Source organism: Lepisosteus platostomus, chromosome 5 (genome assembly GCF_059453375.1).
Source record: "Lepisosteus platostomus isolate fLepPlt1 chromosome 5, fLepPlt1.hap1, whole genome shotgun sequence".
NCBI classification, from domain to species: Eukaryota; Metazoa; Chordata; class Actinopteri; order Semionotiformes; family Lepisosteidae; genus Lepisosteus; species Lepisosteus platostomus.
Window position 1 is genome coordinate 56,562,465 of NC_142615.1, and position 16,749 is coordinate 56,579,213.

The 16,749-nt window shown below is 41.5% G+C and overlaps 1 protein-coding gene across 1 annotated transcript in view; it reads left to right on the top strand.

Moving 5' to 3' along the window:
• The window catches only part of LOC148669906 (uncharacterized), a 45,694-nt gene that overhangs the window by 26,505 nt on the left and 2,440 nt on the right, over positions 1-16,749 (top strand). The window contains exon 2 of the mRNA XM_088631008.1: positions 16,626-16,664. Coding sequence (XP_088487134.1) covers positions 16,626-16,664 — 39 coding nt within the window. The remainder of the gene's footprint in view (positions 1-16,625; positions 16,665-16,749) is intronic.

The following is a 16,749-nucleotide window of genomic DNA, read 5'->3' on the forward strand; positions in this document are numbered from 1 at the left end:
GGTTCTGCCATTTTAGATGTTGTACTGTGCCTGTCTGATTCATCAAATGTGTCATTTAAATCTCCCGTCAATTCTATATCAGTCTTGCAGTAAAGATTGCAATTCATCCCAAAATGCCAAGTTTCCCACTGATGATACGTACAAAGAAATTAATGTACATTTTCCCCTAAAATCAACCAATTTAAAATCAAATGCATCCCTCCTCATCTGCTGTTGGAGAGAAAAATGTCAGAATAAATACAGGTTTTAGAAGTCAGGAGCATTGATAGTCCTATTTTAAAATTATGCTAAAATGCTCAATATATTAAAAAAGTTCTATAAAATGCAAAAATAATTAAAACATATTAAAACAAGGTAAAAAGAAATGATACACAGTCATAAAGATCAGGAATTATCAATTTGAAGTTACAATCCACTTACAATATGCCAAAAATGGCAAGGATATGTAAAACAGGTGTATACATTTTTTAAAAAATAAAACAAGTTAAAAATAAATACTAAATACTTTTAAAATTCAGGAATGTGATTGGTCAGATGCTTATGATGAGTGTTGTTGGTGTTTCGTGTGATTTAGCAAAATGAAAAAATATTCCATTTTAAAACGGCAAGAGCTCGTATGAAAAAAATAGTTCGTAAGTATCTTTGTTGTAACAGCTGCGCCAGAACTAGTGTATTCATATACATCAGAAAAGTACCTGAACTTGACTGGTTTATATTCAGTTATGTGCATTGGGAACAAAAGGGAGACTTACATGGATTTTATTAGGTTTTAGGAATCAGAAAATGTATTTTTACACGTTTATGCCTACGAGGAGAAATAACTTCCTGCTTTCAGCGCTTTAATTGTTTCCGCTTGTAATCTCGAACAGAGAAACCCAGTACTGACTCACAGAAACGCCCCGGAGTTTCTGTGTTCCTGGGATTTAAGAGGGATGTATGAAGACAGTAAAGGGGAGTTTCTTTTTTCCCGCTGTAGAAGGCGGTGTGACGAGTCTGGAGGGAGGAGACGCGCATTCCGCACGGGGAGCGCAGAGCAATGAGTTTCACCTGCAGCTCGCCGAGTCCTGTCCTATATAACCGCTGAGCCCGGACACACACAGCGTCTCCAGCTAGTGTTGGGGATGCACTATATCAATAGTTTTTTTATGCAGATGCTGGGATATTATTATTATTATTATTATTATTATTATTATTATTATTATTATTATTATTATTATAAGTGGATTATTGGAGTTAGTGGTTACTATGCTAAACTGGCGCGAATGGCGCTTCTATTTCTTCTGTCTGCTCAAACACTGCTGGGCAAAGCTTAAATTAAAACCCTTTTTCTGAAACATTGAGTGTGAGGGGTAACAGGTGGAGTTTATAGCCAAATAAAGGGCTGTATTGGATGAAAGTAGTAGATTGCGTGAGTGACGAGTAACGAGCTCGATCAGACCCAAACTCCATACGTGCGGTAAAGTAAAGAGTACAGATGCAGCCATTCAAAATGGGTGGGGTATTCCGCAGCATACCCCGGTGGGCGTGTCGCGGTGTCACGCAGTATCACGTGGTTAATCGCGTCATTTGATGCCATGCCGGAAACTATCCGCGTCACCTTGTAAAACCGCCGGGGGGAGCTTAACCTCTCATGTACAGCATTTGAGCTTTTAATTTTGAACTGTGTATTACAGTATGTTAATCATCAGTCATTAAAATGTTGGTATATTTTATTAAAGCAAGATTGCTCAGTTGGACAAAAGTACACAACCTACCTTTATCAGAAATATTTATGCATCAAAGCCTTTACCGAAGATGTTACTAATAGTATTAATAATGAATGACATTGGACAAGCTGTATGCTCAAAGTATAATTTCTTTAGCACATTTGTACAAGCACTTGCAATCTGTCCAAGCCATACTTTGTCAGGCATTTTGTTTTACTTCAACAAGCATAAAAACTTCCTTGCTTTTAACAGGGCGTTTCATAATTTCTAACTATGAAAATGATTTAAAATGCGACACCTATCATTCAACTAGAGCTCAAAATATCACAAGGATCCTCAAGAGCACAGCAAAGACTGTATTAAAAGATACTTGTATGTATCAACGCTTTCTTTTCCGTATACCTGATTTTATGGAATCACTTCAGAAGGGTGTCAGCCAGTCAGATTCCAGGAATCGGTACTTTAAAGGAAAAATACACACTGGTATTCCATTTCTCCCTAACAATTTTAAGCATACAAGTATTTAACTAGCATGTGAAATAGCATGTGAAAAAGTGGTAGTTTTAAGCTTTTCTGCTAATATAATATGGAATCACGTATCTAAAAAATTGAATAACGATATGATTATATTCGTGTACTGCGACAGGGCTGTGTAGGGCTGTTTCGCCTCTCTCTTCATGTGACTTCCCTTGTAGCCTACTGGTCTACGTGCCCGATTACCAACTCACGGGTTGTGTGTTCAAATCCAGCTGGTGCTGGACTTTTCTCTTAAGAAACATTTCTTCGAAAAAATAGAATAGCGATAGTATGGACAGTCAATTGACTTTTTTATTTCAAAATATCACAACATGATCGATTCTAAGTCATTTTTGATAACAATGAATAGTCACCTTCTTGCCTTCTGACAACGGTCCCTGCTTCTGCTTCCTGGTTCTATTGTGTGTGTGTGTAATAGAGTAAATTTTTATAGAGAAATGGAGGCTGGACAGTATGCGTTACAATATAAACATTTATATTGATTTAAATCGCAAACGTGTGTTTAATTATGTGTTTTTTTATCATAATCAGGCTAATGCAACATAAATTGATACAGTATCTTTGTCTTCTAAGTATCTTAATAAACTTTCAGCATAACTTTCTACCCATTTAGATTTATATCTCTTGGGATTTTGGGATCAAACGTGGAAGGATTAGATTGTAATCATTTTTATTTTTCAAGTACGTTTTAGAAAAGTGTAATCTATACCTGCCCAGACTGAACGCCTTCCTATACCCCGCCTTTCATTCCTGTAATGCTCTTCCCCACGCACCCCAGCCGGGCGCTCTTCGGCCTCTGCCTGGGAGGAATGTATATTTTGATATTTACACCCGGCGCGGCACCGAGGGAGCGTCTGCATTTAAAACTTAGTTTTTAAAATTAGTCAAGCAATATGAAGCATCTCCTTTTACTTTTAAGTCCCTTAAATACATTGAGCACAGCTTTCTCACCACTTAAGATTGCTTTTCGATACCATCCTTACACAAAGCAGAAACTTTCCGATGACATACAGTACAAGTGGAAAGATTACAGATTTTAATCGTCTTTAATTTTGTTACGTTATACGTTTCATCTAAACAAACACCACAAAACTATTCTCGATTGTATGTCTGAATGTTATGTTACACCTACAGTAGTTTACTGCTTTAAATACATCGAATTAAGAAAGTTATGTGTAGCACTTTAGATCTTTTTTTCTGAACCAGGGAAAATCTGATCATGTTTCTCTATAACAATAATAAAAAACTTTATTTTACATATCACTTTTAAAAGTGGCATCTCAAAGCAATACAGTAGATCAAAAAACAGTTAAAAGGGACCAAAGTAAATACCAGGCAAACGCGTTTTTAATAAAATGCTTTTATTCATTCAGCAGAGAGAGACACACACACCGGTTTCCATTGACAAAATTGTTTTTTTTTCAATTCCTTTTGTCTAACAGGAATGTTTTGTTTGTGGTTAGACTAGAGGAAAAGAGCTCCTCCTTCTACGAAGCATTTCGTTGATCCGATCACAAATTCTTTTCCAGTCGCACACAGTAAGGGTTGTAAAGTGCTGATTCTTATGGAATGTGTTCCGCCGGGGATTAAAAAAAATATTTTTTTTTAATCGCGTATCTAAGGAAAATTGCAGTATAACTTTGTTCATGCACATCATTATACAGTATCTCATTTTGTATTTCGATAAAAAAAAATTGTTTGCCCAGCCACTATTGTTGTTATTGTTTTTATCCTGTAAAGCGCTTTGAGGAGCACAGCTTTCTCACCACTTTCTCACCTTCTCACCACACCATCCTTACACAAAGCAGAAACTGATTGTATTTTCCGATGACATACAAGTGCAAAGATTACAGATTTTAATCGTCTTTTTTCTGAACCAGGGAAAATCTGATCATGTTTCTCTATAACAATAATAAGCTTTATTTAACATTTCACCTTTAAAAGTGGCATCTCAAAGCAATACAGTAGATGTAAACCACAGATTACAAAGTAAATACCCAGACAAGCGCAAACGCGTTTTTAATAAAATGCTTTTATTCATTCAGCAGAGAGTGAGAGGGACATCCAGCAGAGAGAGACACACACACACCGGTTTTCATTGACAAAAGTAATTGTTTTTTTTACATTTTTTTTACATGTTTTGTTTGTGGACAGACTGTCCACAAATGTGAGACTCTCTCTCAGACTTACATTCCCGAATGTCCTCCGCCCTGGTCAACAATCCTAGGAAGAACACGAAACAGCCTGTTAATAAAATTGTTACAATTTTGTTCAGTCAGTTCTTCCTCACAGAATTTATAGATCGCATCGATCAGTTCCTGCTTTGTGACGGGCTTAGCAGTTTTCCGAGCGTAGTCTTTCAACGAATGCCAAACCATCTCTATCGGATTTAGATCTGGTGATTCGGCTGGAGTTTTCACCCAGTTCACTCCTTCTGCTATAAGCCTCGCCCTTGCTGCTGTGTGTTTCGGTTCGTTGTCTTGAAAGAGACGGTGCCTTGATCCAAACTGCTCCCTGATATATGGGGCGGCATGGTGTGTGACCACGACTTCCTCGAAGAATACACGGTCCATAATTCCTTCGAAAATAAGAAGTGGTCCCGGGCCTCTTCTAGATATACCCCCCCAGACATGAACCTTCAGTGGATGTTTGGGCTTTGGCTTGTCCACATGTCTCCCCTTTTTGCAAAATGCCATTGTTGAAAACTGTTCCAGAGCCACTGTTGTTTCGTCGGTAAAAAGTACATCCTGAAATGCCTCCCCCTGTTCAATCCATTGGAGCGCTTGCTTGAGTCTTTCCTCTTTGTTTTTTAGTCTTATCATGGGGCATGTGTTGGTTTTTCTGTATCTCCATCCAAGCCTCCTGCGTACTCTTCTTATCGATGTCGGGCTAATGGTCGCACCGAAGTCAGCCCAGAGCCGTCTTCGGACTTGCATCGCCGGTAGCTCATCATTTTCATCAGTCAGTTTGTCGATAGCTCGCACAATAGGACTTGAAAAAAAAGAGATCAACAGTTAGTTTTAAAAATAATGTGCGTAGTTGTATTTACATGCAAGAAAGGTATTTTTAGAAATTTATTTACCTTTGAATCGTCCTCGGTTTAGATTCTCTTTGCCTCCTCTCCCCTTTATAATGCCGTCTCACTGTGCTTTCAGAAACGAAGATGTCCATCAAAGCCAACTGCTGTACAATGTCCCGTGTTGACTTCCCGTTTCTCTTCATCTTCATTATTTGGTGTGAGAGAGTCTTCGTGATTTTGGTCATTGTCTATCTCCTTACCAGAGCGATACAGTGGTGCAGCTTGAATTCTGTACCTATATACTGTATGATATGGTACAGATAAAACTTACACTATACCGATGAGCTAATGCCAGGAAAAGACACTCCTATTTTATTTAAAACACAATACGCCAGGAAATGTGTCTGATGCATTAGCAAGTTAAAACAATTGGGTCGAAAACCTGGGCGTAACACCATTTCCTTTTTCTGATCACTCGCTTTCTGGATACACGTCTCACCTGTCCTGTTCTTTGTTTTCCTGGTTTGCTGATTAAGCCTGCTGCAGTCCACTCCTACCCTCACACCTAAAGAATACTATTTTAAATTTCATGGCGCAGTTCATTAACCATTGTATGTGCTGTCCGTGCCCAAAATGCAATTTTAAAAAAAGTCAAAAACCGCGCTCAAAATGCAATTTAGAGCTCTCTGGCAAGAGGAGACACCCAAATCAATGTAACATGCCACAGTTTGTGCATGAACAGGGTTATACTGCCTATTCCCTTTGATACCCGATTAAAAAAATAAAATAAAAAATGTTTTGAATCCCCGGCGGAACCAGGCATCCATATGAATCAAGTAACAGGTTTATTCCATGCTGAAAAAAAGAAGAAAGAAAACACATTCCATAAGAATTGACTGAGCTCCTATTCTTTTTATGCTCAGCTATTAAGATTTCCCTTCAGTGGTAAAATTCAATATCTACAACGGGCACAGTAAAGACGTTTACTGTACTGTAAGTCTTTCTACGACAGACCAACGGACTACGAGTGCCCCCGTCGGTCAACCAATCACATACCGCGGTACCCCGCATCATCATGCGTCACGATGCGCGATGCCGTAGCCAATTACTTCCGGTACGTGTCTGTACCACGCACTTTGAATGGCTGCATCTGTACCTCCTTGTGATGCATCAAGAATACACAAAACTAAGGAAGTCCGTTTCCGCCAGGAAGTGGAAAAAAAACGCGCTATGGTATCTCAAATTTGCGATTTCGAAATTAACCCCATTTAATTCTGTCCTTTTGTTATTGTAATGGATTCAGGTTCCAGGGCTTGTGCACTTGCCGCTCCCGCCCTAGTTCGTGCCTCACTGTATAGGCTCGAACCCAGGTCTTGCCAACTAAGTTACGGCAGCGTGGGGAGTCTGGTGAGGGCCACAACTTCCCTGGGTGTGAGCGCCAGCCGCGGCCGGGTATCAGACTGGTTGTCCGGCCAGCTGGCTTATACGCTGCACAAGCCAGCACGTGTGAGCTTTAAGAGAAGCAGGACGCTGGTACCTGAAATGGACTGGCAGTGGCAGGCCGACTTGGTGAACATGAGAGACTACAGTGAGTTCAACGATGGTTTCTGTTACATCTCCTCACATATAGACATGTTGTCTAAATATGCCTGGGCCGTGCCACTGAAAAGTCTGGAGGTGTCGTGACAAATGATTTCCGAAATATATTTCAAGAGGGTCGTACTCCTAAAATGCTACAAACTGATGACAGAAAAGAATTTCTTAACAGGACCTTCCAAAATGTTCTCAAATGTGAGAATATTGAACAATTCATTATGGCCAGTGATGTGAAGGTTAGTGTAATAGAGAGGTTTAACAGAACTTTTTCCACAGCACGTTTCATTTCATGTATGAGCTGATCGATGTTGCAGTTGTACCCTCTAGGTAAGGTACATGTTCATCAGCGATTAGACTATATGGACAGAAAATCTTCATCTTGATCAAACGTGTTTAGCGTATGCGGATAGTGCAGCTCGACCAGACCCACTTCCCAGCTCCTGTCCAGGTCAATCGCCTTTGCCAGATGCTCTGTGAAGCACGCGCTGGTGTTCTTTGGAAACATTTTTGAGGATGAATTACTGGCCAGCGTAACCTAGAAGACATTGGGGTTCATTTTTCAGCACCTCTATATTTCTTTGACCTCGGAAGCCTTTACCCAACTATTGAATTTATCGCTCTATCTGCGCCACTTTACCAAAATCTGTTTGTTTTTTTTCACGCCCCCTGGCTGCTTTAATCTTTTGGATGCGATAGACGCTCTCAGAATTGGGGTTTATCTTCTGTAGCTGTTCTGCGTAGAAAGAGCCCTTAATGTCATCGCCTGCGTAGTCCTGCAGTTTGTAATAGAGTCTCAGAGCCGGGGTCCGCTCTTTGACAATGAAAATTTCATCTGTGAAGGTCTGTTCATACCCCTTCTCAAACATTCCCTTTTATTTTGGACACCCGCACATGATCACCTACATTAAATTAAAACTTTGACGGTTTTCGCTTAAAGTGTTCGCCATAGACGGTTCTCCACATCTCAAGGGAGTTATCAGTCGTAACAGAAGCCGTGGGTCGTTTAATAGTTATGTGGTAACTATGATTATAAAAGTAAATAAGATCAGACAGATCGATATATCGAAAGGTGTTTTTGTGTGTCAGGTACCTCCACATTTTTGTTTTAATAGTTTGGTTAAACCTCTCTATCACACTACTGCTCTGTGGGGGAAGGAGGGACATCCACCCTATAACAACACCATTGGTTGAAAAGGGGGTGGGACATGGGGTTTTAAAGTTTTGACAGACGCTGCACACCACAGTGGGGCAGACTTGAGTTTTAGTAGCTCTCAGTTACCAGCATTGGCTAGCAAGGTGCCCGGTACGTTGATTTCGGCCATTGCCCCTGTGAACACATCCCAATCTTTTAGCTTCTTACCGGCTTCAACTGATTGCTGTTGTGTGAGAGCCCTGACAAGATCAATCATGTGAGAGCCCTCAACGGGTGCCCCTTTGTACACAAATTTTCTTTAATTCCCAGCTATTAACGGTTTATTGTGTGCCATAATCTTTAACAATATCTCGGCATTTCTCTGGAACCACTGAGACGCACTGTCTAAAATATACCCAAAATCAGCGTCGGTCGATGACGGCTGTTGTGGTGATGCGTGTGATAGATCGGTGGGTGCATTTTCGGGTCGTACAACAGTTAAAGTCCCCTCTTCAGAAACTTCCTGGCATACTAATGTCAAATACCGTTGTAACAGCTGATTATATAATTTCACGTTTTCATATTCAGGCAGATGCGAGTTCTGAAAAATGTCTCTCATTTCGTCATCCAACCTGCGGGTTGTTATTTTTCTCACATCGGTTTCTTTGCCGGACCAGTCTAGGAGTTGATTGAGCTGTTTTTGAGGTACAAGGTACATTTTTTTTCAGTGTGGTCCATTATCAGTGTTGTAGAAGCTCCGTAATCAATGGTACTACAATACTCAACAGTGTCCCGATAAAACTGCCGGACTGGTTCACCAAGAGTCTCTTTCTTTTAAGAGAAAGACCCCTTTGACTCAAAGTCTTTAAAAGCTTATGCTTTCTCTTCAGGGTCCCAAACTGCTTGGCAGGCTTAGCTATTGCCTGTACAAGATCATCTGAAGCCCCACAGAGAATAGCTTTCTGGTGACTGGGGCTGGCTTTTACCAGAAAATGTAAGTGTCAGGTTTCTCCGAACGCGTGAAGCCATGACGATGGCCCGAACGTGTTTTTTTGACTGAGTCTGTGGTTGCGAGATCACCGACTTTTAGATTCTTTAAATACATAAGCCACGGGTACATCTGGGGGGAAAAGTCCTGTTCACAAGCGATAGTCATCTGGGGTGTCGGCATTTAAATCCACCAACAAGTAACCGAAAGGTTTTTTAGTAGCGTCATCAAACGCTTCCAAAAAATCTGGCTTTACCGGGATACATATGCCGTGACAGGGTTGTAATCTGTAGTTTATCTCTAGGGTTTTTAAACAGCACCATGTACTTTGTATTTAATGCTATGGTTCTACGTTTCCGGCCTTGACAAAACACATTTTGGACGATATACATGATGCTGAGGTTTCAGTGGTGTATGTATTTTGTAAAAGCTTTTTCTATCTCATTATTTTCACACGCAGACTCCATCAAATCATCAACTATAATCAAATTTACTCTATCCGGTGGCAGTAGCTGGTCATCGGAAAAAGACGTCGGTAGCCCTTCTATAAACTGAATGTATGGAAATTTCACAAGCAACTCAGCGGATAGAGGTTGCCAGCAGCTGTAACACCAGACTATGTTTTCGGGTTTACGAGTCATAACAGTATCACTGTTCTCCAAGAGCTGTTTTATAAAATAACTTTTACCGCAATTCGAGGGTCAGGAAAAAATGCATGAAAAAGGGTGTTTTAACCTGACATCCATCGTGTTAATATCCGTAGGGCAACGATGTCAAATTTTCTTGCAGCACCCGCTTGTCGTACACCACCTTCTGGGTTTTCTTTAAGGTCCGGGTCTCACTGCGCCAATCCTTTTTAACACGCACGATCATCGGCTGTTGAATAGAAATGTGTTTAAATTCCCGGCACTCTGCATAAGGGTTAACGCCATAGTCAAAAACCAAGTCCCGCAGACTCTTAAAGTTAACTTTTTCACAATTGTTCACATTGAGCGTAATGCCTTTTACCTTTAAACAGGCTTTCCCTCCAGACAGTTTGTACCCGTACGACTTGGGTCCTGTTGATACAAACTCGGTGATGTGTTGTCCAGCAGCTATTTCGCTGGTCAGCTCACCCAAGTAGTCACCCAGTTCCGGATTCCACTCACCCTCCCGGCTCACAAAGATAACCGAATCTGTCTCGTGGTACAGACAGTGGCCTTGCAAAGCGTGTAGCAGATTGTATAACTCCCAGCGGGCATAGGCGGTTGTAAAGCTAGCGATGAAAATGTTAGTGTTTGAATGGCCTGTATAGTGGTGTTTAGTGTTTCCACGTAACACAGGCTGTGTTTTCATTGATAAACTCGCAGGCTGACACCTCATGATATGGCGTAAATAAGTACCCGAACAATTCATCGGGGTTTCTCACAATGGTGGTCTGTGGTAAATTGTCTCTTTGTCCATACTTCCCCCACAAACTGTTCAAGGCAATTTTTGAAAGCTGTCTTTTGGCCGGATTCTTTTTAATGTTGCCGGGGTCCAGCCGGACATCCTCTTTTTCATAATATTCGCTGATATATCTTTGTTGTTTCGCGACATCTGTACACCCCTCTGGAAACCCCAAAGCTTCCTGTTTCCCTTTCAGATGCAGTTTGATGTAGTCGGTAAAAAGATTGTGTGAGGACTTTTCGAAATGTCAAATTTCATAAATTTTACCCACTCTATACCCCAGATCTAAGGCCATAATTCAGGGGCGCACCAGACACCAGTCAAGGCGCGATCTTCATCACCGTGCTCACAGGGGGTGGTCTGTTTTGTTTCACCACATGTACGACAGTGTTGACAGTTTTTTTGTCAATTTTGGTTGGAAGAACTGGAAAGTACAAACATCTGGGTGGGTAAACTTTCACCTTTGCTAAACCGAAATATTGTTTTAAATCTCCAAAGTTCTTATAAATTATTCGGGGGTGCCCCAGTGGGTATTTTTTAGTTCTGTTCACAAATGGATACAGACTGGTGAAATCATAGTAATGGATTTTTTCACTGGGCTGCGCTGTGTAATGCAAACAAATCTCATTTGTTCTCCCCCCAAAAAGCGACCCGCTGTTAGAAATTTACCCAAGTCTCCATTTTCAACAAGCATGTCTCTGAACTCGTGCTCCCACAAAACACGCACGTTAAAACCTCTCATTTTGAGAAAATTAATTTTCACCATCGTCTTTCTGTACAACCAACCAAAAGTAGTGTTTGTCAGCGGATTAAAATCGTTTAAAATTGTTTTTACAATAACAAACGCTACAACCGTGAAAAAAGCAACCGTTGAACTCAAAGGCTGTCGGCACTCCGTCAATTACAGCATAACCATCCAGAAAATATGGGCCAACCTTGAACTCACCGGCCGTGGTTAACGCGTGTTGGATTTTAACGGGCTCTGTGTGTTCGATGTACATACAGTGCCTTGCGAAAGTATTCGGCCCCCTTGAACTTTTCAACCTTTTGCCACATTTCAGGCTTCAAACATAAAGATATAAATTTTTTATTTTATGTGAAGAATCACCAACAAGTGGGACACAATTGTGAAGTGGAACGAAATCTATTGGATTTTTGAAACTTTTTTAACTAATAAAAAAAATGAAAAGTGGGGCGTGCAAAATTATTCGGCCCCCTTGCGTTAATACTTTGTAGAGCCACCTTTTGCTGCGATTACAGCTGCAAGTCGCTTGGGGTATGTCTCTATCAGTTTTGCACATCGAGAGACTGAAATTCTTGCCCATTCTTCCTTGCAAAACAGCTCGAGCTCAGTGAGGTTGGATGGAGAGCGTTTGTGAACAGCAGTTTTCAGCTCTTTCCACAGATTCTCGATTGGATTCAGGTCTGGACTTTGTCTTGGCCATTCAAACACCTGGATACGTTTATTTGTGAACCATTCCTTTGTAGATTTTGCTGTATGTTTGGGATCATTGTCTTGTTGGAAGATAAATCTCCGTCCCAGTTTCAGGTCTTTTGCAGACTCCAACAGGTTTTCATCCAGAATGGTCCTGTATTTGGCTGCATCCATCTTCCCCTCAATTTTAACCATCTTCCCTGTCCCTGCTGAAGTAAAGCAGGCCCAAACCATGATGCTGCCACCACCATGTTTGACAGTGGGGATGGTGTGTTGAGGGTGATGAGCTGTGTTGCTTTTACGCCAAACATATCGTTTTGCATTGTGGCCAAAAAGTTCGATTTTGGTTTCATCTGACCAGAGCACCTTCTTCCACATGTTTGGGGTGTCTCCCAGGTGGCTTGTGGCAAACTTTAGACGAGACTTTTTATGGATATCTTTGAGAAATGGCTTTCTTCTTGCCACTCTTCCATAAAGGCCAGATTTGTGCAGTGTAAGACTGATTGTTGTCCTATGGACAGACTCTCCCACCTCAGCTGTAGTTCTCTGCAGTTCATCCAGAGTGATCATGGGCCTCTTGGCTGCATCTCTGATCAGTCTTCTCCTTGTCTGAGCTGAAAGTTTAGAGGGACGGCCAGGTCTTGGTAGATTTGCAGTGGTCTGATACTCCTTCCATTTCAAGATGATCGCTTGCACAGTGCTCCTTGGGATGTTTGAAGCTTGGGAAATCTTTTTGTATCCAAATCCGGCTTTAAACTTCTCCACAACAGTATTACGGACCTGCCTGGTGTGTTCCTTGGTCTTCATGATGCTCTCTGCGCTTTCAACAGAACCTTGAGACTATCACAGAGCAGGTGCATTTATACAGAGACTTGATTACACACAGGTGGATTCTATTTATCACCATCAGTCATTTAGGACAACATTGGATCATTCAGAGATCCTCGCTGAACTTCTGGAGTGAGTTTGCTGCACTGAAAGTAAAGGGGCCGAATAATTTTGCACGCCCCACTTTTCATTTTTTTATTAGTTAAAAAAGTTTCAAAAATCCAATAGATTTTGTTCCACTTCACAATTGTTGGTGATTCTTCACATAAAATAAAAAATTTATATCTTTATGTTTGAAGCCTGAAATGTGGCAAAAGGTTGAAAAGTTCAAGGGGGCCGAATACTTTCGCAAGGCACTGTAAGCCATTGAATGCTGGGTGTAGAAAATAGTTTTTGCTGGCGGTGGTAATTTTCATGGGGTAGCAACGCAATCGTCTCTTCCTGTAAAAACATAAGTCTGAACATGGCCATGCAGACACTAGCGATGGTCACAAACTGAAAGGGGTCGATGCAGACAACACAGGCGGCCCCTAACTCAGTCATGAGTGTCTGTCTGGTCATATTCATGACCTCGTCCCGAAACCTGATACAGCCTTCTCTTAGAATTGCCACATCCAACTGGCAGTAACGTTTCAACTCTCTCTGTAAGTTAAACACACTTCCCCTGCATTCTTCATACCAAACCAAAAACCCGGCTTTCTCGCTCGGCAGCATGTAGTTAACGCCGTAAAGTTCTGGCAGCGGCAGCGAGCCGTCATAATTTTGGTTTTCTGAAGTGTTCATCAAGTGTGGAAAATGACCCTTAGCCCCAGGGAACCCCACGGCGGCCGGCAGTTTGCTTAATTTCATAGGTAGAACGTTTAAAGAATCGATAAATCTGATGTTCAGAGCTTTTACGGTCATACACATTATCTTACCACCCTGATTAATTAGTTCAACGTCCATCTTTGCAGCTAACAACTGTCTGATTACTAGGTAATTGTCATATCCCTTGCCATTGTGCGATATGAACGTATGGTTTTTGAAACGTCTATCGATAAATTTACACACAAAATCCTTTAGACAAGTTTCACCATAAAATTCCCAGCTTCGTTTATTGTCAATATGAAGGGCGTGGACGTAATTTGGTATGTGTTTCCCCGTTTCTTGCATGCATTCAAAGTCGAAAAAAATGTACTTGTTTGAAATTTTGGGGTTGTCCAAAGGCGGTATGTAGCACAAATGTGTGTCAGGGGTGTCGATCACGTTGTTACAACGCGAGCACATTTTCTCTTTACATTTGTGACTTGCGAGGTTATAAACCCCACATTTCTCACAAAAGACCCTGCGCTCACACTTACTCACACCCGTCGCCGCATTCCGCAAGTGTCTCGCCAAACACTGAGAGCTACGACAAAAGACCTTACAGGCCGGGCAATTCTGAATTTCTGCAATTTTGCAACACTGGGGATCTAAACAGGTTTTACAAGCTTTAACACAGGCGTGTGCGTTCTTGTGGCTATACGCCACATGGCAGTTAGTGCAAAAATACGCCGCCCCCACAAAAGCTTTAATATTTAAAACCCCATAAAAATGCTCTTCATGCAGTAGAACAAAAAGTATTTTAGAATTTGGTGGTGTGGGCCCCGTTGTAAAATATTTCCAATCACCCTGGTCGTGGTACAAAATTTTTATGTCTGACAAACTAATTTTCCGATTCTCTGGAAAACCCAACTCTTTGTGCATTCGTTTAGCGCTCTGTATTATTTCCCTATCGGTACAACCTTCATTCAACAAACCGTACACACACCCGGCGAAACACAGATTACCGCCCGTGTAATGTAAGTCGATAAGGTGCGCTTTTTTCTGAGCAATTACCCGGCTGTACAGAACGGATTTAAATCTTCGGCGGGCACCCCCCTGCATATTCCTAACTATCGTCACCACTAAGCGGAGGCTGTCATCGGTGAGAACCTCTGTGTGGCTCTGTAAGAGGTCCGAGATGTGGCTTAAAAAATCGGCAGCATTTAATTCTCCAGGGTGTCTCCTGCGTGAGAACAAGGGTTTGTTAAAACCACCCGCAGTCAATCGCAGCTGTACAAAATCATTCGCCCCGATGTTTGGAGAAAATTCATCCAATATTCTCTGGACTGCACCATGCACAGCGTCTATAGCCTGTACATATGACATTCTTCATGGTGCTCTGTTGCTCTAAAATTATTATAAGACCTGTTATAACTACGTATACGCTCCAGGAAAACTAAGGGGTCTCTATTCGCCCCTGCACCGCCACCAACCTGATTCAGATCGTTCAATACAACCGGTTCTCGGTTACCGACATCCTGTTCTGCTACAACAGCCTCGGGCCTTAAGTTATTTTCTACCATGGCATTCTCATTGCGTGGTTCGGGCGGCCCTTGGGAAATCTGATGCCTCTCTCTGAATCTTTGACGACACAACAAACATGCTTTTGCCAGTTTAATTCTTTTATTTATGTACAAAAGCTTGCGGTTGGCAAGCGGTCGGTCTTTTAAGCACTTTTTAGACCGCATGTTTAGTCATTTATCACCGGGGATTTGCACCAATGAAGTATGAAATATCATCATCATGGTCTGAAATCCAGAGTTTAGAGCGGCATCTTCTGTAGAAATTATATCTAAAGAGGTTAGCGGTGAAAACCTGGATCTGTTTTGGAAACAAGGTCTGTACACCGGCTAAAACCGCTCTTAGACGCTCTAAAGCTCGTTTTTTGGCAACCTCATTAGTGATCGCCGTTGATAGTGACTGTGTAATACTGCGCACTGAATCTAGCACATCACCCAACACAAAGTCTTTAGGCACGTTATGATTTCTCTCCGCAGGCTTGACACGTCTGGCTTTGGTCAGCGTCTTAACAGCCGTCTCCGATGCAGTCACCACCTTGGGGTCCGACGTTTCCGCCACATTTGTTTCACCACTCGTCGATACAGCGGCTGTGTGAAAAAATAAAAGACTTTTTATTACCACGCCAATGCTCCACATCTCAAAATCAAAAAAACTACACGGTGATAAAAATAAAAGACTTTTCAACACAACAATTAATGAAATCTAAACTGTCAAAATCAGAAAACTACGATAACTATGATAAAAACGCCACACATGTGGTGCATCCTTACACACAGGGCTCCGGGTGAATGGAACAAGTTACCCGGACATGTTGTTACACCGGTTTCCTTTACGGCTGTGGTGGCGCTACTAGAGCGTGGTTAACGGCCTGTAGACCCTTGCACAGACCAGTCGCTTTTAACTTTAAAAGCTAAGCAGTTTTAAAATAAGGTTTTTTAACACTCCCAAACAGAAAACTACGCGATGTAGGATCTTTCAGCGAATTAACATCCTAACAAAAGAAGCAACGTTTGCCGTAAGTGGATCATAACACATCTTGACCACGCTTAAATTATATTAACCTTTGCTTGTTGATTTCAGACGTTTTGAGCTCGTTGACCCAGTTAACGTGTTGGCGCGTCGCAGTTTATTTTTTGAAGGTCCGGGGTCTGCACGGAGTGGGAAAATACCATTAGTGAAAGAACTCAACACCGCAAATTACCAAAAAACGGTTGTTTTTTTTTTTATTATAGACACGTTTAAATGGCCATGCTAAAAGAATGTTTTATATAATACCGACCTCTTCTCTCAGGCGATCTGATAATATGCCCCGCACCCTCTGGTATGGCGTGAACATCTGTCTCCACAAGGTTTTGCGGTGGGATTGTAAACCCCAAACGAGTTTTTTTAAATGTGTAGCGACTTGTCCCTTCTCCCGCGTCTGTGGAATAGACACACGAGTTTTGGTGTGGAGTATATACCCCGGTGTCTTTAAGACTCACATGGTCGTAAAGTGTTATTCAAAACATTGTCGTAAATACTCACCAGTGTTGGACTGTGCGGTAACTGGCCTTTTTACAGCTGTGGTTTTTGGGGCTAATGGAAATGAATAGATACACACAGTCACGACCACATTATGGAGCAACTCCCTGGTAATTCCATTATAATAATTCAATATTGTCTAGTATACAAATATTATACAACGTTTTGTAACTATATCAAACATGAGACATGCAT